The sequence below is a fragment of the Peromyscus californicus genome, unplaced genomic scaffold (genome assembly GCF_007827085.1).
Source record: "Peromyscus californicus insignis strain IS unplaced genomic scaffold, ASM782708v3 Scaffold_12__1_contigs__length_115047231, whole genome shotgun sequence".
NCBI lineage: Eukaryota > Metazoa > Chordata > Mammalia > Rodentia > Cricetidae > Peromyscus > Peromyscus californicus.
The window spans coordinates 86,598,297-86,625,983 of NW_026294413.1; the positions used below are offsets into that span (position 1 = coordinate 86,598,297).

At 47.5% G+C, this 27,687-nt stretch overlaps 1 protein-coding gene across 1 annotated transcript in view; it reads right to left on the reverse strand.

Moving 5' to 3' along the window:
- Window positions 1-17,921: 17,921 nt before the first annotated feature.
- Rft1 (RFT1 homolog) overlaps window positions 17,922-27,687 on the reverse strand; it is a 41,618-nt gene continuing 31,852 nt past the window's right edge. The window contains exons 11-13 of the mRNA XM_052733746.1: window positions 27,250-27,355; window positions 22,243-22,492; window positions 17,922-21,786 (exon numbers count right to left, since the gene is read on the reverse strand). Of these exons, the coding sequence (XP_052589706.1) occupies window positions 21,619-21,786; window positions 22,243-22,492; window positions 27,250-27,355 (524 nt within the window). The 3' untranslated portion in view covers window positions 17,922-21,618. The remainder of the gene's footprint in view (window positions 21,787-22,242; window positions 22,493-27,249; window positions 27,356-27,687) is intronic.

Consider the following 27,687-nt stretch of genomic DNA (forward strand, 5'->3'; position numbering starts at 1 on the left):
TAGTACAACTAGTATTATTCTCTCTTTATAGAGGAAAAAATTGCTAACCCTCCTGAGTTCTGAGCCTGTGGAGAGTAGACAAAAAGGGTCTATTGATTTAATTTTATTGCATTACTTTTTTTTTTTCCTTCAGACAGGGTCTTGCTGTGAAGCCCAGACTTGCCTTTAAAGTCCTTCTGTAGCCCGGGTTGGCCTTGAACCTGAGAGCTTCCTCCCTGAGGAGTACTGAGGTTACAGACCCTGACCACCACTGATCCACTGGGGCCTGCAGTTAGTGTGAGCTGTGCGATTGTTATGCGACCTAGGCAGGCCTCTTACTTGCCTCAGGCAATCCTCTCCCTCTGGAACAGTGGGAATGCAGATGTGTGCACTGTCTGGCTTGTGTTACAGTTTTTTTCTTTTTCTTCTTTTCATTCATTTGTTTGTTTGTTTTGAGACATAGTCTTTCTATGTAACGCTGGCTGTTCCTCACTATGTAGACCAGGCTGGCCTCAAATTCACAGAAATTCACCTTGTTTCTGCATGCCAACCTGGCTTGTGTTACATTCCATTTGTTTGTTTGTTTATTTTGAGATAGGGTCTCAATATGTAGCCTTAACTGTCCTAGAACTCCCTATATAGACCAGGCTGGCCTTGAATTCATAGAGATCCACCTGCCTCTGCCTCCCAAATACTGGGATTGAAGGCGTGTATCACCATACCCAGCCCTTATGTTACATTCTTAAAGTAAGGTTGTACCAATGCTTCTAACGTAATTAAAAACTAAGTAACTAGGATGGGAAAATGGTTCAGGAGTTAAGATCACTGGCTCCACTGGACATGGTGGCATCTGCCTTCCAGGACAATCAGAGCTACATAACAGAGAGACAAAAAATAAATAAATAAAATAAAAAGGCACAGCTGCTCTTTCAAAGAACAAGGTTCGATTTCCCAGCACCCACATAGAGGCTCACAATATCTGTAACTCCAGTCCCAGGGGGATCCAACGCCCTATTATAACCTCCTCTGACACCAGACATGCATGTGGTACACAGACATATAGGCAAGCAAAATACCCAAATACATAAAATAAAATTTAAATTAAATAACTAAGTAACTTCCTTCTCTGGAAAACACTAAATGGCAGACGACCCTAGTGCAGCAGAAACCTTGTTAGGCTTCAGGTTTGGGAGGTCAGGGAAGCTCTGTCAGAGGCTTGGCAGCCTTGGCAGTGGCTCTGGTCACAGTTTGATGACAGAGACTATAAGGGAGAACACTGAGTGTCAGGCCCCCATCTCCTCCTGGACAGAGGTACACTTCAATTTCTCATTAACTCTGTGCTGATCAGTGTTCATGGATGCCCTGGTCCTCAGGACTCTTGGGCTTCCCTCTTAGTGGCCTAAGACCCTGTGGTCCAGGCTAGGACTCCTCAGGGTCTCTAACTTGGGGTCACCTCTAGAACAGCGACCTCAGGACTCAAGGGTGCTCACAGATCAGGATCCCTGGGTCACATTTCTTGGTACTCTGATATTGTGAGCCCCTACGTGGATGCTGGGAATTAAACCTTGTTCTTTGAAAGAGCAGCTATGCTATTTTATTTTATTTTATTTGGTCTCTCTATTATGTAGCTCTGATTGTCCTAGAAGGCAAATGTCACCATGTCCAGTGGAGCCAGTGATCTTAATTTCTGTGGCATGAACCTGTATACCAGGCACTGGAGAAAGCAGAGGGGCCTTGGGATCCTTGAGAGAAGAGGCCTCTGAAGGCTGTGAGCAGATGAGCAAGGACAATATACAGTGCAGTAACAATTGTAGCAGGGTCCTTGTTGTTGTTCCCTTTGGGGGTGGGGGCCAAGTAGGCGCAGAGTCAAACCACACAGACTCTGGGAGAATGTCGAAACAACAAGCTCAGTTTATTCAGGAAGAGGCAAGCCTTATATACCCTCCACCCCACCCTGGGGGGAGGTCTGATGAATATGCATCTGCTGGTGTGACATGGCTGTCTCTCATGGGTCCAGGTCATCTCCAGATCATGTTTCAGCTGTTGTTGTTAAGACCATCAGGCAGACCCAGGCTGGCTCTCAGAAAGGATCTTTTTTACTTGTTTGGGCCGGCTGGCCCTCAAGCCCGTTAGGGATGAGTCATCCCACCAACAACCTTTTACTACAGTTGCAGAGAGGAGGCAATCAGGGTCCAGCAGAGGTTGTAATGTCAGCCAGAAGTCCATGTGGTCCCTAGGCCTAATAGCAGGGGGGACCCTAGGGTGACTGTGGCTTATAATAAGTTTTGGTTTTACTCAATTACTGGGCAAGCCTCAATCAAACATTTCACTATTAGGATAAGAATTTATACTGTATCAAGCTGATAATAAATAAATAAATAAATAAATAAATAAATAGATAGATAGATAGATAAATAAATAAATAAGAAAAAGAAAAACAAACAAACAAAACAAAACAAAACCTCCTATGAGGCCGGGAAGATGGCACAGAGGGTAAATGTGCTTGCTGACCAAGCCTGACAGGAAGGACACCACAGTATCTGGAGAACCTGACCCAGGCTTGACACAAAAGATACTTTGCCTATGGGCACACTCCATCTCAGGAGCAGAGACACAGGTTGTGGGGGATGGGAAGCAAGGTGGAAGTCTTACTTCTCTAGGAAGGGCTTTCCGGACCTCTGTTCCCCAAGGGAAGAGCAGGTGTGCACAACCAGGAACACTAAGGCTTGCCTTCCTTTACCAAGCTGCTGGCTAGGCTGGACTGAGGGGCAGGAGAGCTTCCAGGAAGCCCCTAGTCCCTCAATGGGCCCAGAGCCCCTCCGCCTTCAGCTTTAGAACCTGAGAATAGTGAAGAGCCTCTGGCTCTGGCCAGGTGAGGAAGACTCCTCAGAGTCAAAAGTGAGTCTGCCCTGCCCTGTCCTGTCCTGGGGCCACTGGCATAGGTTGTAGATGTTCGGTGTGCTCTGAGACCTCTGCAGAGCTGAGGACTCATTGTTCCTGGTTCTAGTGCACAGGAAGCTGGGGGGGTCCCTGGACAACAGTAACAGCCCCAAGGGATCTCTGTTCCTGCAGGGAAGAGCCTGTCCCAGGAAACTCCATGTCTCTGAGTTCTGACAAGGACAGCAAGGCTCCGGATCCAATTAGCACTAATTGGACAAGTGGGCAGGCCCACAGCCATATAGCAAAGCAGTAAGGTCTACTGGGTGTCATGGAGGCAGCACCTTTTAGGGGCCAGATGAGTTAGGCTTTGGAGGCTGGGCCCTCAGGTGTCTGTCTCTCTGAGGGAGCCCTGTGATCGTTCTGGAAAATGGAAGTCATTTCAGGGACAGTAAATGGGGATGAGGAGCCAGACAAACACCCTTTTCTCAGCCTGGCATTTAAGGCTTCCAAACTCAGCCCTATCAGAGTCCTCTCCTCAAATGTGGACTGTTTCATTTCTTCTGCTCCCACTCCTGGGAACTACCCAAGTCAACCATGCATACACACACTCCTGTTTTAGGTGTCTGTGGAGTCCTTCTTGAGCCATCCCTGGGGACCACAGAGATGGACATGCCAGACTTGGCTGGTTGGGATGCCTCGGAGGCTTGCTGAGTTGCTAGGTCTTTGCTCTAAGGGCCCAAGAGCACCGATTGTTCAGAAGGAGAACAGAGATATGAGAAGTGGGGCTGGGGATGGGGAAGGCTTCTGATGCCTACTTCCCGGGTTAGCAGCCTTCTCCTCTTCTGCTTTTTGCTATCTAGGCCTCGGCCCAGGACAGACCAAGGGAACACCCAGATGACTCTTAGGCTCAGTAGAGAGAGAGGCCAGACAGGCAGGCTGGGTGCTTGTAAATAGGGGCATCAGCTGTTGGCACTCCGGGTGAGGCTATAGGTTTTCTGATCCTTCAGACAAGACTCTAGGGATATGCCATGCTGTGCTCACAGACCAGGCAACAAGTGGGAACTGAACCCTACAATCAAAAGACTGGAGGGTTTTTTTAAAAAAGGCTCCACATATGAGCTCTCTGGGGTGGGGCTAGCCCTCAGGAGAATGGCACAGCCTGAGACAGTCCTTAATGACTGCAATCATTCCCTGAGCAAAGGGTTGCCTCTGGAACTCGGTATGGGCCATCTGGGTGTTCTGCTTCAGAGTTGAGGAGCCAGGGCCAGCCTGGCTCATCTATCTTACACCAACAGCTCAGACACTCACCCCGAGCTGGAGTAGTGGGAAGAATACTTCCCATTCTTCTCAACACTCTCTACCAAGGAGACAGAGGCTTGGCTCTGCACACCCCACCCCCCTTAGAGACCAACCTGGTCCTGGGCAATTTGGTGTTTCCATGACAACCACATACTTCTTCCTTACTTAGCCGATCGAATCTGAGTTGCAGATTAAATCCTGAGTTGTCTTCATATGTATGAAGAGATCTGTGCATCTTCCATCTCACACACACCTCGATACCCACCCTTGTCTCTTGGTGTCTGAGGCAAGGAAGATGCATCCTGTATACTCTTAGGCCCCTGGGGTAGAACTTGGTGGCAGAGCTCACTTGAGATGTGGCTTGTGGGAACATACACATGGTTGTATTGCAAACCGCTGCTAAGGCAAGCAGGCCTTGCAGCTGGATGGTGTCCTTAGATCTCTCAGTTCAGGAGGTTCCCTTAAGGCAGCAGTTCTCAACCTGTGGGTTGAGACACCTTTGGGGGTTGAACAGCCCTTTCGCAGGGGTCACCTAAAACCACTGGAAGACAGATATTTACATTATGATTCATAAGAGTAACACGCTACAGCTATGAAGTAGCAACAAAAATAATTGTATGGTTGGGGGTCACCACAGTACGAGGAACTGTATTAAAGCATCACAGCATTAGGAAGGTTGAGAACCACACTGCCTTAAGGACTTGGTTCACCAAGTCTGGGACTTGCCTGTGTGTGAGCTAGCACTGTTTCGTGACTGGGACCTTGGACCTAGAGCTCCCAACCTAAACCTTTATGAGTTCCCTATGATTGACCTCAGCATCCTTTGACTGGGTATAGAGAAGAACCACCTGCAGTGTGGAACTCAGCAATAACCTCAGAGCCTAGCCCCGCAGGATAGAAGAGATGCACAGCAAGCTAGGCATGATGGCACAGGCCTTTAGTCCCAGTACTCAGGAGGCAAAGGCAGGTGGGTCTCTGAGTTCAAGGCCAGCCTGGTCTAAATAGTGAGTTCCAGGACAGCCAAGGCTACACAGAGAAACCCTGGCTTGAAAACCAGAGAGAGAGAGAGAGAGAGAGAGAGAGAGAGAGAGAGAGAGAGAGAGAGAGAGAGAGAGAGGAAGAGGAAGAGGAAGAGGAAGAGGAGAAGGAGGAGATGTGGGGCAGCAGTAACGAAGAATAGCTTTGTCTGCAATAAGCCAGGTGTAGGTGGCTCTGGGAAGCTGCCTCAGCCTGGCAATCAGGTAGCAATGGTTTAGCACATTTAATAGAAGGCAGCTATATGGTAGTTTCAGAAAAGCATGGACCTCCCCATCAGGTCAAAGTTAAGGTCTAGCCTGCTCTCAGATCTGTCTTAGGTAGGTCTTGGACTCACTAGAAAGAGTCACTTAGGATGGACATGAAACCTGCCTCTGCCCTCTACAGTGATGGTCAGAGGCCCTTGCTCTATGTTGCGGACATAACATGTGAGCGGTCCTGTGAGGCTGTTGCTCAGTTAGGCTGCAGCATCCTTTGGTCAGAGGCAGGTCCGTGACCATAACTGTATCTTAGTTAGACCTACACTTCTGCTCCATCTTTCTATTCTTCTGAGCCTTAGTTCCTTCACATTGGGGTCCAGCAGACAGGACAAGAGTGGGACTGGAAGGTGAGGGGTTCCTAGAAGAGCACTATCTCCAGGACAGTTGAGGTCCACAGCACCAGTTGGGCTTAGACATGCTGAGAAGAGCTTACAGAATTTGGTCAGAGTTCTAGATTTTGAAAAGAACATAAAAACCCATCCTACAAACAAACAAACAAAAAACCAAAACAAAACAAACAAACAAGCCGGGCGGTGGTGGCGCGCACCTTTAATCCCAGCACTCAGGAGGCAGAGGCAGGCTGATCTCTGTGAGTTTGAGGCCAGCCTGGGCTACAAAGTGAGTTCCGGGAAAGGTGCAAAGCAACACAAAGAAACCTTGTCTCGAAAAACAAAAATAAAACAAAACAAAAAAACCCCAAACAAACAAAAATACCTGCCTTTTGGTCTGGAGAGATAGCTCAGAGGTTAAGAGCACTGGCTATTCTTCCAGAGGTCCTGAGTTCAATTCCCAGCAACCACATGGTGGCTCACAACCATCTGTAATGTGATCTGGTGCCCTCTTCTGGCCTGCAGGAATACATGCAGACAGAACACTGTATACAAAATAAAGAAATAAATCTAAAAACAAACAAACAAACAAACAAAACCCAGGCAAAGGAAAAAATAAGGAAATTCATTATAGCTTAAGGGCTAAATGTGGTGGCCCACGTCTGTAATTCTGCCATTCAAAAGATGTAAGACCAGAAGTAGAGGCCAGTTGGGCTTCATCGTGCTAACACAGCTCTGCCTGCCGAGTGGACCCTGCTTATACACACACACACACGCATGCCCACACCAAACAAACAAAAACTATAGTACATACCCGTAATCCCGGCACTCAGGAAATTGAGGAGGGAGGATTGCCAAGAGCTGTAGGCCAGCCTGGTTCATATATAGCAAGAATCAATCCTGTTAGGGCTCCATACTGAAATCATGTTTCAACAAATCAAAACCAACCCAGCTTAAGGGAAAACAAAGGATTGTAACCAGAGGAAATAGCAGCCCACCTTTGGGTTAGCAGAGAACAATGTTCACATACAATAGCTTTTAACATATAAACACTGAATGTCAATTCTCCCCCACCCCCTATGGTATCGTGACAGGGAAAGGTCGGAGAGGGCGTGTGTGGAAGTGGCTATCGGAGTTCCTTTCACAAAAGAAAGGCTGGGTTCCAAAGGTGAGCAAGTAAGAAATGACAACAAGCCGGGCGGTGGTGGCGCACGCCTTTAATCCCAGCACTCGGGAGGCAGAGCCAGGTGGATCTCTGTGAGTTCAAGGCCAGCCTGGGCTACCAAGTGAGTTCCAGGAAAAGGCGCAAAGCTACACAGAGAAACCCTGTCTCGAAAAACCAAAAAAAAAAAAAAAAAGAAATGACAACAGAGGAAGCCATGGCCAAGAGAACGGGGAGTGGCAGGGGGCCGGGTGCTGAGCAGGTCCTGCTGACTTTGCATTACCATCCTTACAGTAGGTTTGCCCTTTTGAACTTTTATTATCTTGATCAAAAGAAAAGCTAAAAATCAGAGCAGGTAGGATTTGGATAGACAACGTGCTGAGGCTTGAGAAACTGAATCGACTGTTCAAAGCTATGGAGAGAAGAAGGGCAGAGCAGGGATCCAGATCCATACCTTAGGTCAGTCTGTGCCAGGAGCAACTCTACCCACAGGCCAGGCATCCATGCCCTGGAAACACTACAAACAGGAAGTTGAAGTCAAGGGGCTATACCCTAGGTCTCCGGCCAGGGAAATGAGGCCTGTGAGAAGGTCCACTCGAAAGCCACCTGCTCATGGAAGCCACCTTGCCCCAAGGAAAGAGCAGACAGAGACCCTGCCTCAGCTATTCTATTTATTTTGTTTCCAGGTAACTCCCCCGCCCCCAGTTCCTCATCCAGTATCACATCCTCTGAGGGGAGCACTGGGTACTAAGGATTTTATTGACACCCAAAGGATTTGCTTATAGAGAAGGAATCAACCCTTAGTGGCTGAGCCTGTCTCTACATCCTTCTGGGGCTGAGAAAGTCTACAAACCCAGGTCTTGGCTGCTGACTTTTGTTCAGTAAGAAACACCAAATTCCACTGTCCCTGCAGGATTTCCTCGTTCTGCAGTAGGAGAGACTCCCAGTTGGCTGGCCTAAAGACAGGCTACCTGATGTCCCACTTAATAGTGAAAATTGCCTGGCATTGTGTGAATCCCTCTTCAGACATGGAAGCCAAGAGACAGGAGCCATCTGCCCCCTGATCTATAGTTGTTAGGGCCTGAGTTCCATGTAGGCTGATCATAAACTTAATCTCAGCAGGTTCCCTTCCATCCCTTCACCCTCAGGGTGAAACTGGAATGGAGGAGTGGTGACATTTATTCCAAGAGTTCAAAGGCAGAAAAATGACTAAGTTGGCTGGTTTCTTAGACGTCTCTGCAGCAGATATCTTCACAGCAACTCAGAACCTTACCCACAGGGGGAAAGAGCTGCAATGATATGCCACACAGCAGAGACCCATTGCAGAGGGCTGGCCGGGCAAGGCACCCAAAGAGGAAAAAGGAGCCACAGAATGGATGTGAGGTCCTTCAGTATCTACAAGGCACTGGCTGCCATAAGCAACTTAGTGTTTATAATTTACCCTCAAGAAATATGTGACATAGGTGCTGGAGAGATGGTTAAAGTGCTTGTCACTCAAGTATGGGGACTGGAGTTTAGATCCCTAGGGCCCATAGGAAAGCTTGTGGGTGTGGTGGCCCTTTGTAACCTCAGCATTTGAAGACTAAGACAGGGAGTCCCCAGGGTAGCTAGAGTAGCTGAATGGAATTTGCCAGCTCCAGGTTCAGTGTGAGACATCAATAAATAAAGTGGGAATTGAGGGCAACTGAGGGAAGATATCTCAGGTCAACTTCTGGCCTCCACACACACATATACATGCACCAACATATGCAAACACATCCATGTATATGTGAACACACATATATGCATGCATTCATAGACACATACAAGAATAATTTATATACATCATAGCAGGAGATAACATCACTTATCATCAGAAAACACAACACATAGACATTCAGATTCCATGATATGTGCTACATTGATCTAGCATTCCTGCTTGAATGTGGTTGTACCCAGGCTTTGGTCTTGGCATGCACAGGCCAAGTAGCTCTCCCTTCCCCATCCCATCACTAAGAGACTGTTTAACCCTGATCTTCCTCTGGGCCTCTACAGTTATTTATTTATTTTTTTTGAAACAGTATCTTCACTCTGTGGCCTAGGCTATAATCAAACTTCCTGTCCACCTTCCCAAGTGTTGGGATTACAAGTGTGTGCCACACACCTGGTTGTGCAGTGGTCTTGGGACAATAATAAGCAAGCATTGGAGCCCTACAGAGAAGTTGGACTTCACTAATTAGAATATGTTCCAGACACCAAATGTCAACCACTTCACACCTCACCAAGATCAGTTTCAGGACCAGTCTTATCTGGTGTTCCTCCTAACGGGGACAGAACTCATGTCTCTTCCAAGGAGGAACATTAGCAGTCACACTCTACACTCATGACAACACAATCATAAGTTCTTTTTCTTTTTCTTTTCTTTCTTTCTTTCTTTTTTTTTTTTTTTGGTTTTTCGAGACATGGTTTCTCCATGTAGTTTTGGTGCCTGTCCTGGATCTCGCTCTGTAGACCAGGCTGGCCTCGAACTCACAGAGATCCATCTGGCTCTGCCTTCCGAGTGCCATCCTAAGTTCTAAAGCAGTGGTTCTTAGTCTTCCTAATGCTGTGACCCTTTAATACAGTCCCTCCTGCTGTGGTGACCCCCAACCATACAATTATTTTCATTGCTACTTCATAACTGCAATTTCGCTGCTGTCATCAACTGTAATGTAATTATCTGTGTTTTCCGATGGTCTCAGGTGACTACCGTAAAAGGGTCATTCCACCCCCAAGGGGGTCATGACCCACAGGTTGAGAACCATGGCTCTAGAAGGAGCTAGCTGGTTAAGCTGAACCTTTACCCACTGCAGGGAAAAGCAATAAAGAGAAGTAGAGCTTGCAGGGGTTAAACTTGAGAGGACGCCTCGGGAGACAATGGATGGCTTGAATCTTTTGTTTTTAAAGATTATATGTTAGATATGCAATGTTCTGCCTGCATGTATGCCTCCTCACCAGAAGAGGGCACCAGATCTCATTATAGATGGTTGTGAGCCACCTTATGATTGCTGGGAATGGAACTTAGGACCTCTAGAAGAGCATCCAACAGCTAATGCTCTCAACCTCCGAGCCATCTCTCCAGCCCTTGTTTTGTCTTTTAAGGTTAAAAAAAGAATAAAAAATTAAACATATTTCTGGACCAGCCTATGATGGATGGGTTCAAAGTAAAGACCCTGACAATTGCTAGTTGCCAAGCAAGGCTGTATACAATAGTGCCCACATGGGTTGCCATGAGCAAGAGGGAGCGTGTGCCAGAGCTACACACCTTACAGAGCCACTCACAGCAGCTGGCATCCCTGGACAAAGCCACATTCTCTCCTGTCACCAGATACCTCGTTTTTCTGTCTGGCTTAATCTAAGGCTACAGAAAAGCCTAACCAACCCAACCAGCGGAGGCAGTTTCTGAAGTTGCAGAGAATCACTCCACAACCTTTTGGAGCATCCTTTTTGTCCTCAGGAGAGGCCCAGGCTGTGTGTGAGAGGCACATCTGCTGGCCGCTAAGGCCTTCCCTGGTAGCCATGGCTTCAATCCTCAAGCCTGGTTAACAGCATTTCCTCAGACTCTCGCCTGAATGCCTAGCCCTAGACCCCTGTCCTCACCCTTCAAAGAATCTGCAGAACCTTTGGACCAGCTGGGCCAAAAGGGTTTCATTTCCCCTTTATAGTGTGCCTTCAAAGAAAACAAAAGAAATACTTCCACTGAGAAAAAAACCTTAATTACATGTAGGCCTCTTCTGTGGATTGGGCTGAGGTAGGGAGAGGAGGCAGAAGAGGTAAGGATAACATCCCCAGAGACTCTTCTCTGCAGCTCTGTGGACAGATTTATAATTCCACTCACTGAACTCCACCAGGCTAGAGGTTGGTGCCCCTGCCAGGGTAACCCACAGGTTTTCATTTAGTCTTGCCACCCCATAGGAGCAGGTGCTATCAGGCCCATTTTAGACGAGTAAACTGAGGCTTGGAGAATTGAGTGCTTAGCTCACACACAGCATGACAGGCTGAAGGGGAGCAGGATCTGGGGTGTCACGAGCACTTTGCTAGAGGTCCTGACACCTGCCTTCCTAAATTCAGGGAAGAAAGAAGTCAGATACAGGAAGAAAGGAGGGGAGCATGATGGGGACAGAGAGGTCAGGAGGTGAGAGCACAGGGCCATTGCAAGGTTCCTGTGAGGCAGAGACCAGGGACAGGGTGTGATTTGGGGCCTTAGGAGGCACCCTAAGAACCAGTTCAAGCAGAACCCAAGAAGGGGATGGGAACCTGTGTTCACCAACAAACAAAAGTGTGTGTGTGTGTGTGTGTGTGTGTGTGTGTGTGTGTGTGTGTGTGTGTGTGTGTGTGTGTAGTACTGGGGAGATGGCTCAATTGACAAAGGAGTCAGATTTCCAGCACCCAAGTGAAAGACAGATGTGACGGTGCACATTTGTAACCCTAGCACTCGAGAGGTGGGAGGAGTGAGGAGCCAGAGAGAGGCAAAGACAGGCTGATCTTCAGAACTCACTAGCCTGCCAGTCTAGCCGACTGATGAGCTCTTGGTTCAGTGAGAGACCCTACCTCAAAAAATAAGGGCGGAGTGATACACCTGACATTGACCTCTGGCCTCTGCACATACACAGTGTCTTAGTTAAGGTTTCTATTGCTGTGAAGACACCATGACCATGGCAACTTTTGTAAAGGGAAGTACTTAATTGGGTAGCTTACAGGTTCAAAGGTTTAGTCCATGCACATCATGGAGGGAAGCATGGTACACAGGCAGACATGGTACTGGAGAGGGAGCTGAGAGTTCTACATCCAGATCAGCATCCACCCTGGGCCTGGCTTGAGCCTCTGAAACCCTAAAGCCCACCCCGCAGTGACACACTTCCTCCAACAAGGCCACACCTCCTAATAAATAATGCCACTCCCTATGAGCCTATGGGGGCCATTTTCATTCTAACCACCCCACACAGCATATGTGCACAAACACATGTACTACATATACATACCCATACATTTTAAGAAATCATTTATTTCATTTTCTGTTTTGACAACTTAACTGTTAAGCTTTAACTTAGCCAAAAGCTGCTAAGTATGTATGTCCCAGGCGCTCTGTCCTTCCTTAACTCACCCACAGCAGAACTTCTAGTTGGATGAACAGAGACACTGGGAAGAAGGGCAAAGCCCGAGAGAGTGGCAGCAGGTGTCAGGAGACCTTAACCCTGCCACTTCTTCCCATCTGTGTGGCCATTTTTCCATGCCTGGGTTTCCTCACCTGTCACATGTACACACTATGTTTCACAGTTGACAAGTAAAGAAAACATGTTCAAAGTCAGTGAGCTGGAGAAGGGCTGCCAGGGCAATATAACCAAATGGATGAAATGCAACAGAGTGCCCTACAAAAATCACACTCACATACGTGTACACACCATACACACATGCATGTACATGTGGATGTGTGTGTGCGACACACACACACACACACACACACACACACACACACACACACACACACACAGATGCCTGATGGGTACTTGAAAACATGGACGAGAGCGTAAGCCAGTTTCTCTGTTGATGATGTACACAGAAGAAACAAGAAGACAGGGCACCCTCTGGTGGCCTTCCATCCAGTGCCAGGCCTTCTATTCCCTGGCCTGCTGCAGGGAGAGCCAAAAGGAAGCAGAGGAGAGCACAACCCATGTATTTGGGCATTGTGCCCATGAGCCCTGCTAGCAGCCAGAGCACCACATGATTTCACTTGGTTACAAAAGAAGCAAATTTAAGTGGCTCTGCCCTTCAATTGCCCCCCACAGCCTGACATCTGCACACCTGCTCGAACACGCTCTTGCCTTTAGAGAGATGCCTCTTAGGGGTATCAGAAGCCACATGGGGAAAAGAGCAATCTTCAGCTCTAATTTGAGAACATAAAGACGTACCATGCTAATCTGCCTTTTTATGGAATTATGTCAACACACCAGGGAAACAAGGGAGGCTCTGTTAGTAACACTGCTCGTCTAGTCAGAATGTGCACAGAGGAAAACACTGCTGCTTGCCTTCTGGCTACAATGTCTTATTATCTGGGGTCTTTGTGATGTCTCCTGTGGAACCCAAGGCAGGCTCCGTTGGGAGGGAGGGTAGACAATGTTCTGAGGCTGGAGAGGCTAGACCTTTACCCATGAAAGACTGATGTTCCAGAGTCACCAGCTTCCTTCTGTGGGTTGTGCCTAACTCTCCTGAGAACCTAAGGCCCCTCTCAGAAGACCTCTGGCAACCTTGTTGAGTCTATTCAACCATTGTTGAATAGAGTCACCATTCACAATGCCCTCTTCCTTCTGGGTCTCTGTAGCCCAGGCTGGCCTCCTGTCTCAGCCTCCTGAGAGCTGGGACTGTAGGCTCATGCCATCACACCTACTTTTTCATGATTTTCAACAGGAGGTTCATAAAAACGAGGAGTGGGGGAGCTAGGAAGACGTCAATGCCACCCAGAGTGAAACCCATCCTCCTCCCCAGGCTTCCCTTTCTCTCACCCACCAGGGCAGGAGAGAGCCATGCACTATTCGTTCCAAATAATTAGAAAGTGTGTCAGGCTCTCCCAGACAAGAACTAGAAACATGTTTTCAGTTGTCACCTCCCAATGTGACTAAAGCAGTCAGGTCTTTAGTCAATGTTCACTGACGAGCACTCATGGAGGGAGTACCCAATTCCATTCGCAGGCCCAGGCCTCTGACAAGACCGCGCAGATGGGAGACAGAATAAGAGGCTAGTGGGAAGGCCCAAGGCTGTGGAATTTTCAGCTTCCTTCCCCACTGAGCACAGTGAAGACAGGTGGCTTCTGCCTAAGGCACTTGGGAAGCCAGAGCAACATTGTGACAGTAGCAACAGCTTCAGAACCTTAGGGCACTGGAGGGAAGGACAGAATGTAACAAGTGATGCTCTAAAAGGCTCCTTTGCAAGGACGCTGTTTTGTGACGGGACCTCATGGAGCACCAGAGGCTGCAAGGCAACCCTAGATGAACCATCCTTTCTACAGAGCCTCTACCCACAAACAGGTGGGCTAGGGCTCACCAGACGCCAGAGTGACATGTCTACTGACTCCCACCTAACCTATAGCAGTTGCCTCTAATGGGCCAGCTCCCTGTTCCTTCAGAGGTCCTGTGCTTGGAAGCTAAAAGAAATGATGGAAGGCTAGAGGCAAAATGTGGTGAAAATGATTTGGCTCAACAATGGAGAAACATAGCCACCACCTTGTAAAAAACCCTTCTTCTTTATTTAGACAAAAAGGGGGAAATGTGGACTATTCCTTTACACTGTGTAAATATATGTCACTGTCATTGGCTTAATAAAGAAGCTGACTGGCCTATAGCTAGGCAGGATAAAGTTAGGTGGGTGAACCAGACTAAGAGGACACTGAGAAGAAGGGGAGGAGTCTCAGGGTCATGAGGAGACACAGAGAAGGAAGATGAACGTGCCTTGCCGAAAGAAGCTGGGGTGGGGACATTTCCAAAAGTGAGTGTGTCAGAGCCTTGAAGAGGTTGGGACCGTTTTGTCACACTCACTGTACTGACAAGAAGCTGTTATGGAAAGATCCAAGTCCTGCCATCTCACCTGGGCACTTTCCCCTGAAGTCTCAGCTCCCAAGGTGGAGAAAGTTGGCAGGCAGAGAGGGCTGCATTTTGGGACAGGAACAATCAACTCCTGTCCATTTGTCTGAAGGACAAAGAAAAAGCATTTATACCACTTTCCTCATTAAGCCCCTAGTGGAGTCTAAACTACATTAAGAGCCCATTTTCCCTATTTGCTCTGATGTACCCAGACAGTAATGGTTAGAAACAATTGACTCTCAGCAAAGGGACCGATAATGCCAAGGTAAATGGGAGGCAGCTGATAACTTAATGGGTCTCTCCCTCCTCTCCCAAAATTCCTCAAATAAAACACCTTTTCTGCTACCCTTAGAAGCAAATCAACAAGTGTAATATTTCTATTAATGGCTAATTCACTCAGGTATGGTAGACAACAAACAGTCAAACAAATTATTCTGGATCTGAATCAGATTAAACATAGGAGCCCCTTCCTGGATACTCAGCGAGTAGTGGGGCAGGGGAGTGGACTCGTTTATTTTTACACTGTTACTTACTATGGAGATGTGCGCACACACATCATGACATACATGTGAGGGTCAGGGAACAACCCTGTGGTGTCGGGTTCTCTTCCAACTTTTATGGGGACTCCAGGGATCAAATTCAGGTCATGCTTTCGTGGCAAGTGCGTTCACCTGCCAAGCTAGGTTGCCAGCCAAAAGCTGCATTTGGGAACAACATTCTTGCTCGGTTGCTTTTTCTCAGTCCTGATTTGCCTTCAGGAGATTTCTATAGGACCCGGATAACTGTGCCTCAGCTCTTTGTTCCAAATCTGATCCTTGCTAGTAACTCCAGAGCTCTCCTTCAGGGCCGCTGAGAATTTCACATGGGTGGCAACCTGAGCCAGCAGGTCAGCTCCCAAGGGCTCTCAAGACTAAGTTGCAAGAAGTTCTCCTCACAAGCAAGTACCCTATAACCCCCTGCACTCAGCAACAAGGGCCGATGGCTCACCTCCTGCCCTTCCTGTCCTTCCACTAAAAGCGGATGCTGAGAGCTGCTCCTATTCTTCTCTTCTCGGGCCCCGCCACAGGCAAAGCTCGTTTTCACTTGTGGCTCTTCCGAAACTGAGCCAGAGACCACAATCTCCCTGATTCTCTGCTGGAGCTGAACCCCATTCAGCCGAGAGGCCACAGTGCAGCATGCAACGCCTTCCTGTCCACCTTTCACCCGGCTCCTTCTTCAGGTTCTGGATACTGCCAGTTCTGCCTTCCGACACCAAGGCAAGAGTCTCTGACGGGGATTGTGAATGTGAATCAGTTGCTGAGCCCACTCAGCCTTCAAGCTCAGTGAAAGCAAATTCTAGCACACCGATGAGGAAGATGTGAAGGGGAACAGGCCGCTCCAGATTCCCTAAACATACTTGCCCCACTCCACCCTGACTCATCCTAATCTGACTAAGAATGGCTGCTTAATATAAACAGGACTTTTAAAACCAACCAAGATAAAGCCCAGGCTAAACAGAGGAGAGAGGAAGTAAGTATTATATATGAAGAGGATGGGGGTACTTAAGGAATCAAACTGGAGCTGTTTTGAATAAATTTTCCACCTTGAATAGGGGTCAAATAAAGTAAGTTCCCAAGACCTCCCCAGACCCCCCTGGGTAACTGGCATCACTAGCACCCTGAATGGCCAGCTGAGACGTGAAGGGTGGGCAAGCTCTCCCGCCAACACTTGAGTGAGCCAATGAGAACAGGAGAAGTGTACCACAGAACAATGTTCCTAGGAAAGTCCCTAATGTTTGGATCTTGATGGGGGGGGGAGGGGATGGAACTGTAACTTGGCACAGATATTGATGTTTATTCTGCTTAAATACTTGCTGAAATGAACATCTGGGGATGCAGTCAGCTCCCGAGTGTGTAGCATTGTCCCTGACCAGACAGTTTCTGCCGTGCTGCGGGTAATAAGATCTTGCTTTGTGTGACCTCTTGCGTGGGCTTGGGTTGTTTCGGAGCCTTGGACCCACAGCAGTCTTAGGAGATAGGAGGTGAGTACCATAAGTGATGAGGGTAGGAGAAGGGTACAACAGAGATGAGTGCCACATAGGATGGGGAACTGCCAAGGTGGGGTGATGGCTAATCTTGGTTGTCCACTTGACTGGATCTAGAATGAACCAAAACTCAAACTGCTGGACACTCCTGTGAGGGATTTTCTTTTTTTTTTTTCGAGACAGGGTTTCTCTGTGTAGTTTTGGTGCCTGTCCTGGATCTCACTCTGTAGCCCAGGCTGGCCTCGAACTCACAGAGATCCGCCTGGCTCTGCCTCCTGAGTGCTGGGATTAAAGGCGTGCGCCACCACCGCCCGGCAGTGAGGGATTTTCTTGATCAGATTATGAAGCGGGAGGACACACCTTCAGTGCGGGTGGCACCGGCTGGCGGCAGCCCAGACAAGAAGGACACAGAGGAAGAACACTTTGTTGCCTCCACTCTCTCTGGCAAGTTCACCTACCCTGTTGCTGCTGCATTCCTTTGCTGACATTAGAACCAGCTTCTTCGGCCATCCGTGGAACTGAAGAGCAACAGCATTCCAGGAGTCCTCCAGGCCTTCAGCACCAGATTAGGACTGCGGGGACATCCAGCCTCTGGGGCTCAGCAACAACCGGATCCTCAGCCTCAGTGTGAGACTGTTGGACTACCCAGGCCATGCTGTATAAGTCACGCTAATAAATCCTCTTTAGATACTCATTCGGCTGGCCTGTTCCTTTAGGGAACCCCAACTAATGCAGGCAGAAAGAGAAAGGCGTCAAAGCCCCCAGGTCCTGTGGTCCAAAACCACAGAAGCCTCCTGGTAGCTATTCCTTCCAAAGTTAGGAGTCAGTCCCCAACACAGGTAGCAATGATCCAATAAGGAATACAAATAGCTTGCATACTCAAGATATTTGCCTTGCTGGGAGGTGGTGGCACATGCCTTTGATCCCAGCACTCAGGAGGTAGAGGCAGATGGACTTCTGTGAGTTCAAGGACAGCCTGGTCTACAGAGTGAGTTCCAGGACAGCCGGGGCTACAAGGAGACCCTGTCTTGACAAACAACAAGCAAACAAACAAAAGGTATTTGCCTACCTTCCTTATGAACTTTGTAACTCCGAGGAAGTGGGGATCAAAATCAGGGTTTTACCCATGTGAGACAAGCCCTCTGCCCTGAGCTACCTTCCCAAGTCTACTTTACATGATAACGTTTGGAGAGAGGGAGAGAGACCAGGTATGCAATAAGATCTCTACAAGAAGGCGAGCCGGGCAGTGGTGGCGCACCTCTGTGAGTTCGAGGCCAGCCTGGTGTACAGAGCGAGATCGAGGACAGGCACCAAAACTACACGGAGAAACCCTGTCTCAAAGAACCAAAAAAAACAAAAAAAGAATGTGAAAAATATTTATTCTGTTTTAAACCAGGGGATTCACATGAAACTACTAGCATCACTCATTTACTTATGATTGGGCAGGGGGCAGAAGGGAAGGGTGGAAAGTCACAGAACAGAAGCCAGGAGTCTCTGTGACAGGAGCACTAGGTAGCTCCTCACTGAGTGAGCCCAGGCCAAGTCTGGAGTGCCCAATACTTGTATGTGGCAGAGAAGTACACAAGGCCATCGCTGTTATTCTCACCACCAGAAGCATCCTCTTTTTTTTTTGGTTTTTCGAGACAGGGTTTCCCTGTGTAGCTTTGCGCCTTTCCTGGAACTCGCTCTGTAGACCAGGCTGGCCTCCAACTCACAGAGATCCACCTGCCTCTGCCTCCCAAGTGCTGAGACTAAAGGCGTGAACCACCACTGCCCGGCATCCATCCTCCTTTTATAAGGCGGAGTATCTCTGAGACATTTCCACGGAGAAGCCTCAGTTCACTTTAAGCAGGAAAGCCAAAGGTGTGAGACTCCTCAAAAGCCTTCCTGGGTAAAGTGGGCAGTCCGCCCACTGTGGATGCAATCCAGGGTAAGTGCCGGGGGCCATGGCTGTTCTCACTGGGCTTCATCGAGCTGACCAAGAGGCTGCACACTGTGGAGGGCCTGGATCAAAACGCTGACAGCGGGGAAGGCAGGTCTCGGTAATGAGAAAGTGCATGGTTACTTCTAGAAACCAGAAGGCGGGGCGTGGGAAGGAGCCCTGAGCCGCTGTCCAGCTGGCCATCTTTTAACAGAATGGGCTGTCACAGGAGCATTTGGTGGACAGCATGGGGAGAGGCAAGCTGAGAGAAGGAGCCTCAGTCAGCTGCAGAGCCTCTCTCTACCTGGGTGTAAGGATCTTGTGGTCCTGCTCCCATAGACATGGAAGTCACAGGCTGTTGGTGCCAGAAGCAGAAAACAGATACCGTGGGTGTGGACATGACCAGTCCTGGCCTGCAATCAAGGAGGCTGGACTGAGCGTGGCGGCATCATAGTCATGTGGGCTTGTTGAAAAGCTCATCCCTGAGCTCGTCCCCCAAACAGATTCTGAAGGTGTGGAGTAGATCCCGGGAATCTTCATTTCTGAAGATCCTGCTACCCAGGAGACTCCGAGGAAGGCAGTCCGAGGACCACATTCTAAGTTGGGATGAAGTGGGCATTTGGTGACAGGGCTCTAGGGAAAAGATGGGCATGTCAGTAAAGAAAAAGAGCCTGTGAGCTCTGATGGCCGTTCCTGTGTGCTCAAAAGGTCAGCAGGAGGACACAGGAGAAGAGAGCTGCTTTCTGTGTTCTGCCGGAACTACTCATTTTTCCGAGCTAGCCTGACCCAGCCTTTCAAAAACACAATTGAAGCTCTACTTTTAGAAGGCCTCTAGATGCCCAGGGCACCTTACATTTAGATACTGTCCTTGAATACACACAGAAGCCACTGGCCCTATACCCCACCCCAGCTACTCAGGAAACAAGAGGATCACAAGTATTTTTTTGAGACCGGGTTTCTCTGTTTAGCCCTGGCTGTCCTGGAACTCACCCTGTAGACCAGACTGTCCCTGAATTCACAGAGATCCACCTGCTTCTGCCTCCTGAGTGCTGGGATTAAAGGTGTGCCAGACCACCACCACCCAGCTGAGGATCACAAGTTTAAGGCCAATCTAAGCAACTTAATAAGGCCTTGTTTCAAAATAAAACTCTTATAAAGGGCTGGAGGTGTAGCTCAGGGTTACAGCATGTGCACAGCTCTCCAGTACCACGAAAGAACAAAAACCATGTGTCATACTGTACAACTGACTCTTGACATTTGGGCCTCTTGGTATTAGCTCCAAGCAAATGCTTTTAAATGATGCACTTGGGGCTGGCAACATGGCTCAGCAAATTGAAACACTTGCCACACAAGCCTAACAACCTGAATTCAATCCCTGGATCTCACAGTGGAAGGAGAAAAGCAACTCCTAAGAGTTGTCCTGATTCCCATCAGCATCAGGGCATGTGAGTGTCACACTTACGCACATATACATATAATTAAAACAAAGGTAAACGTATGATTTTTGTTGTTGTTTGCTTGCCTTTTCATTTTGAGACAGAGTCTCACTCTGTAGATCAGGTTGGCCTTGAACTCACAGACATCTACCTGCCTCTGCCTCCTAAGTGTACGTACTGGGATTAAGGATGTGTGCTGCCACTCCTGGCCCAATGCATGCTCTTTAATGCATAGTACTAGTTGCCCTTGCTGGCCCTCTAGAGGCAAATATGGAAGATCTGGGGATATTGTGCCAGAGGATTATTAAATATTGAGAGTCAAGATAAAGTTTGTGCATACAGTGCCAAAGGGCAACCATATCAAAAAGAGAATTAAAAGGGAAATAGAAAACTATTTTATAACCCAGAGAAAGGCCTGATGATCTCACCTGCAAGAACAGCATGCAGGATGAAGGAAGCCGGAAGCCTGGCTTAGGGGGTAGCCTGGAGACCCACACCTCCAGGCCTACCACTCTTGCTCTGGGCTGTAATACAGTTGTACTGACCAGTACTGGAAAAAAATGGGCCAGTTAAGAGGGTTTGACTCTGGCCGGGCGGTGGTGGCGCAAGCCTTTAATTCCAGCACTCGGGAGGCAGAGCCAGGTGGATCTCTGTGAGTTCGAGGCCAGCCTGGGCTACAAAGTAAGTTCCAGGACAGGCTCCAAAAGCTACACAAAGAAACCCTGTCTCGAAAAACAAAACAAACAAACAACAACAGCAATAACAAAAAAAAGAGAGAGAGAAGGTTTGACTCTGATTCTTGCCATATCAATTTGTCCTGTTTTATTTTAAGAATAAAAAAAAGATATCTATGTAATTGTGGTTATCACTGTGTGACTTCCATGGAAAAATTAAATAAAGCTGGATGTCGGCACCCCTTAAAGGACAAAGTAGCTATCACTGGACACCAAAGGTGTCCTCTTTCAAGTGGCTAGATCTAAAGCCGTCGACAGTTTCCATACACTCTACAATTAGTAAATCCTGAGTCCTATTCTGGAACATGAGCTGCTCTGGGAGGTACCATGGCAAAGATCCTCCCTAACTCCTTCTGGGCAATGTGATCCGTATCTCTTGGTTTCATCATTGTGAGGGCTGGGAATATGGATATAGTTCAGTAGGAGAGAGCTTGCTTAGCATGAATGAGGCCCTGGGTTCAATCCCTAGGACTGTAAACATTATTTCAAATATTTCAAAAATATTTCTCACTGAGTAGGGTTTTTCTTCTCTAAAAACTAAAACCACACCACCAACACAGGGAAAGCCACAATTCTTAGGCCACACTTTGTTCTTGTTTGGTGTGTAAGTTCAGGGGCTCCTTACTTCTTTTATAGAACCTTGTGCGGGGGGTCAATGGCTACATTGCTTTTTCTTGGCCAAATGATGATTAACTATTAACATCTAAGACAGAGTGTGTTAGAAGATGTAACTTCAAAGGTCAATCCCACGCAGAAGGAATTAATTCATTAACAAAATGGGCTGTTGTTCTTCATGTAAAGGGACATTCCTCCTTTGGTTGGAAGACTTCGACTGGGTGGCATCTCCTCTGCCATCTCACTTCCAGGGTGACTCTCACTCCACAGCAGGACTTTTACAGAGCAACACATGTTGTCCAAGAACCATTCCATGGTGGGTCCACGCACCAAGTGTCAAAGCATCATCAAAGTCATGTCATTTTGTCATGGAGTCTGGATCTACCCAACTGAGTCCTGAGAAAGTGGATCAGTTTGGTCTCTGTGAAGAACGCTGTCCCAAGGGTCACTCCTAAGCAGATGGTCCCCACAGCAATGTGTGCCAGCCTAGCAGGCCAGCCCTGCTCACAGCAGAGGAATGCCTGGAGAGAGAAACTAGTGTCACTGCCAGGCAAATCAGGGAAAAGTTATTGTCCAGCTTCTTTTTTTAGGTTTATTTTATGTGTACAAACATATGTGCATATGTGCACTGCGTGTGTGCCTCATGCCTTTAGAGAGACCAGGAAAGGCATCAGAACCCCTAGAACTGAAGTTACAGGTGGTCGTGAGCCACCATATGGGTGCTGGGAACTGAACCTGGGTCCTCAGGATGAACAGTAAGCGCTCTTATTCACTGAGCTACGTCTCCAGCCCTACCATCCGGCTTCTAAGTCAGATTAAAGGCACAGTGATGAGACTAGGGGTTGAGTACTGCCCTAGAGGTCTGGAGAAGCTGGAGGAGACAAACATTTGATCAACCTGTTCAGGCTGGGTGGAAGAGGGAAGTCCAGAGGGAAGACCACTGACAGCCTGCAGAAGGCTGAGGGAGGAAGTCTTACCTCTGAAACACTAGTAATCCCACCACTGAGGGCGAACACCCCGAGGAGAGCTGGGGACAGGTGCAGGCCAGCCAGCGGTCTGTGGGGGCTCCTCTGGAAGTAGTGATGGATGAAGTACAGGCTCTGTGTGATCCGAATGCCCATGTTAAAGCAGTTGGCCAAGATGAAGCCCACACTGCCACACCAGCTGGTCAGGAGGTAGGATAAGACCAAAAACGAGGAAGACAGTGCCAGCATGGTGAAGTTGTACCTGGGAGACAAGCAAAGTGAGGAGGTGAGTATCTTGTCCCGAGACAAGAATAGTACACAAAAACGGTGGCCATATCAACTCACAGAAAGATCTGAGCCCACATCACTCCAAATGAACTCCCATAATCCAATGTCTTGTGTGCTGTGGGAAGGGATGGTTGGTTCAGTTCTTGTGCCAGTTAAACCCAGGGCCTTACATACGCCAGGCACGTTCCTTTTCTTTAGACACGGGGTATCACTTTGTAGCCCAGGCTGGCTTTGAACCTCCAGGGTACGAGGATTACAGACCTGAACTACACTATTTGGCTCGGCCCTTGGCTGCTGCTGTTGTTGTTTTGTTTTGAACAGAGTGTCCCTATGGAGTCTAGGCTCACCTCTAACTTACTGTGCAGCTCAGGCTGGCCGGCCTTCAGGAATGTCAATCTGTCTGTCTGTGTGTCTGTATGGCCTTCAGGAATCTCAATCTCTGACTCTCTGTCTCTGTCTGTCTGTCTCTCCTTCAGGAATCTCAATCTCTGACTCTGTTTATCTGGCCTTCAGGAATCTCAATCTCTGATTCTCTCTGTCTCTGTCTGTCTGTCCTTCAGGAATAGCAATGTCTGACTCTCTCTGTCTGTGTGTGTTTCTCTGAGGTGCTCAGGATCAAACCCAGGGCTCTGCACAAGCTAAGCAAGCATTCTTTTTTGTTTGTTTGTCTTTTGTTTTTGTTTTTGGAGACAGGGTTTCTCTGTGTTGTAGCTCTGGCTACAACTGGAACTCGCTTTGTAGACCATGCTGGCCTCGAACTCACAGAGATCTACCTCCCTCTGCCTCCTGAGTGTTGAGATTTAAGGTGTGCGCCACTACCACTCTGCTAGGCAAGCATTCTTTACTGAGCAACATCTGCAACCCTCGGGCCTTAAACTCATAATCTTCCTGCCTCAGCCTCCCAAGAGCTAAGGTTACAAGGTGTGTGCTTCCATGACTAGCCATAACCCATGTTTTTGTAACACTGAATACTACACAGTTAACATGGAAATGTGCTGTGGGATGTTCTGTATGGCAAATGTGTTGCTGATTAGTCAATAAATAAAACACTGATTGGCCATTGGCTAGGCAGGAAGTGTAGGCTGGACAAGGAGGAGAATAAAGCTGGGAAGTGGAAGGCTGAGTCAGAGAGACACTGCCAACCGCCACGATGAGAAACAGCATGTGAAGATGCCGGTAAGCCACGAGCCACGTGGCAAGGTATAGATTAATAGAAATGTATTAATTTAAGCTATAAGAACAGTTAGCAAGAAGCCTGCCATGGCCATACAGTTTGTAACCAATATAAGTCTCTGTGTTTACTTGGTCGGGTCTGAGTGGCTGTGGGACTGGCAGGTGACAGAGATTTGTCCTGACTGTGGGCCAGGCAGGAAAACTCTAGCTACAAATGTGCCTTTTTCTTGACCACTAAACAAAACACATACAATTCAAAATACTTATACTTCTAAGGATAATAATTTATTAGGTGATACTTTGTAATCAAAACACAAAAATTCTTTTCGGCTGAAATCTCCAAGGAATGTGACCTGGGTAATGATGCCAACTCTGTAAAGGACTTTAGAGGTTCTAGGGACATTGGCAAGCAATTAATATGCATGACTCCTATCCTATGGAGCTTAAATTTGTTCAACAGAGAAATGAACCACACAGTGAGGCTGAGAACCCCTCCAAGGACTAGGAACACTCCACCTTGCTACTGGCTGATTGCATCAGTACTTCACCCTGCTTCCCTTGGGAAAGGACACACCCGGGCAGTAGACCTCACTCAAAGCAAGTGATAGGCCTCCAGAATGAATTGTGAGCAGTGAGAAAGCCTGGACACTCCCTGAGGTCTTTCCCACCTTGTGCAAAAGAAGGAGAAAGGAGAGAAGAATAAGGAAGAGGAGAGAACATGGACATGCCTGGAGACAGAAGCCAGGCATCTGTTAGCCAGCCAGACATAGAGATAGCAAGAAAGTAAGAAAAAGTAAAAGCCCTGAGGCAAAATGTAGATGAAGAGAAACAGGTTAAGTTATAAGAGCTAGCAAGAAAAGAGCTAGGCTAAGGCTGAGCATTCAAAACTAATAATAAGTCTCTGTGTCATGATTTGAGAGCTGGCTGGTGGCCCAAAACAAAAAGCCTGGTACAACTAAGGAATGCTGAGAGTGGGAAGAAATAGTCCTCCCTAGGGAAGAGCACACCAATTGGTTATCCAATACCAACTGGTCAGCCCTGAAACATACATGCAGGTAACACACAGACTGAGCAGGTTGTATTTCTATATTTAAGAACAAACACACACACACACACACACACACACACACACATCAATGAAAGGAAACGAGGCCATGAATTTGAAAGAGAGCAAGAGTGGTGGTACATGGGAGAGTATGGAGGGAGGAAAGGGAGGGGTAAATTATGTAATTATATTATAATCTTTAAAAAAATTAATTTTTTAAAAAGAAAAGAATGCCAGTACATGCTGTCTAAATTTCTTCATGATCTGGTCCTAAGACTTTCTGTTCCTCTTTAACATTTCAAATGTGTTTTAGCATTGCCTCACCTCCTCTTCAGAATGTAGATTCTGTCCCTGTATGTTGGTGCACACCTTTAATCCCAGCACTTGCGAGGCAGAAGCTGGTGGGTCTCTGTGAGCCCAGGGCAAGCTTGGTCTACATTAGCAAGTGCCAGGACAGCCAGGACCACATAGAGAAAAACGTCTCAAAAAAAAAAAAAAAAAAAAGTGTGTAACGTGTGGTAGAGTCCTAGTTTACACACTGCCACATCTCTGACTTAGTGTGCGTTAGATAATATTTTATTTTTAAATTACTCAATGTTAGAAGCAGCTTTCAAATTAAAATATGGTATTTTTCAAAGTTAAACTTTTTATCCATGGGGGAAGAGTGGACTCAAAGCAGTTCTGCAGCTATAAACTAGCTAAAGTGAAGACGATGTGCAGACAATTATTTTAAGATCATGGGTTGTGATCTACTAATGGGTTCGCAAATTAGTAAGTCAAAATGTGTCTTTAAGACTTTAAAATTATATTTGTATTTATTTTGTGTGTTTGTGTGCATGTCTGTGGATGGGGATGGGGGTGCACATGTGCACACGCAGAGATCAGAGGACAACTTGCAGGAACCACGTCTCTCCTTCAATCATGAAGGCCCCAGGGTTAGCACTCTAGTGTTCAGGCTGGGCAGCAGGCACCTTTCCCTACCGAACCATCTTATCTTACCTGCTCTGAGACGTAGTTCTTTTGAAGAATGAGATAGAAGAGAATACAAAGAATCAATGTATCCTGCGCATAAGTGAGATGGACCTTGGCTTCTGTCACATGCATTTCCATGTGTACTGGGTCATGTTGTACTCAGACCAGCAGTTTCCATAACTTCAGATTCAGAATTGCCTGGCGCTGGTAATGAATGGTTTCCCTGGCTTAAGTCTTCTAAAACTCCAATTCTACTGGCCTGGGAGAAGACCAGAACTCCCTAAGACAACTGCTTCAGTCTGGGCTCGCATCTTGGCTAGACTCCAGTCACTGCAGCCAAGTCACCAGGCTCCTGTGTGCAGCAGCCTAAGATGAGAACAGACAGGTACTCCCGGACTCTGGGCTACCCCATCCTCACTCCACTCCTAAGACCAAGCCTCTGAACCTCTCAACGGTACTCAAGGTGACAGAGGCAGCATGGGAACTTTCAAGGACCCAGGGATCAAGGGACAGTGGTTGGACAGGAGAGCTACTCTCCCCATTACTCATACCACCCTTTATATTCTCTCCCTTATTTCTGTCCTTCTCGTCTTACAGTGACATCTTGAGATACTGCCCTAATATTTTTGGCATTTAGGATATAAAAAGCAGATGATCTTGGGTATGGACCAATAATGAAGGAAATTTTAAAATACATACATAGGCTCAAGGGCCTACTGACTGATTATACAGATGTGATAGGAGAAAGGGTGAACAAGAAGCTCTGATTATAACTATCTCCATGAAAACTTGAATCACAGCCAGTGTTAAAACTACTGGTGAAGGATCCGGGGCAGAAGTCCCAATCTGGAGCTAAGAGAAGAAAAACTTGTGTTGAAACAGATATCTGCCTTTGAGCCTTCTTCTTAGGAAAGATGTTACAGAATCCTGAGATTTGTGGAGAACTACAAATCCATTAGGGACAAGAATTTACATATATATAGGTGATTTGCCTACATCTATGTCTGTATACCACATGCATGCACTGCCCAAGGAGACCAGAAGATGTCATGTCAGATCCCTGGAGTTACTAAAGATTGTTAGCTGGGATTTGAACCTGGATCTCTTGAAAAACAGCCAGTGCTCTTAACCACCGAACAATCTCTCTAGCCCCTAAGAATTTGCTTCTTGAAAAAGTAAAGTAACCAAGTAACGCCCTGGAGTTGAGGCCCATTCTTAGGGATCTGAGCAGGATGCAGTGGAATGAAGACTAGTTTTCCCTAAGGCTGTCTGCACACCTAATAAACACAACTCTCCCAGGGTGATAGCCATCCCCCATTAAAGGAAGCAGAATATTGGCCTCCTAGCCTCACTGTGGAAAACACTAGGTAAACTGTGCTGGGGCAATGGTGGTCCTAGGGAAGGTACCACACGAGTAGTGTAATGTGGCCTCTGAGAAAAGTGTAGCCAAATCCATGCTCGGAATGAAAAGAAAAAGATGAGCAAGTTACTTCATTTTGTCCAAAAGCCACGATTAAAGGTGTACTTTCTACATTACTCACCTGTCAACCTCCTCCTTGCTCATGGCAGCAAATGTGAAACACTCGGTCACACCATTGATTGCAAGCAGGAGGACATAGAGACAATAGGACCGCATCAACACAGGCCCTACAAAGAAATAATCCACAGATTCCAGAGTCAAATGGGTGCACCCTTAGCTCCACCACGTGTTCAGAGAATTAGGTCACGGCACGGGATGGTATCAATGGAGACTGCATGCCCACCTGAGGACTCTCAGTATCTCACGGCACTGACTACAATACTCAGATAAAATCAGAAGGCCAGTGAAGAATAAATGCACCGCTCTTCTCATGCTCAACAACTGAAAGCTTATCTGGCCACCAAGGAAGACTGTGAACATTTTCAGTCAGCACAGCTTGCAGGGTTGAGCACTGAAGACACCAGTATGTAATAAGGGAAGCTCAACTGAGCAGGCTGCA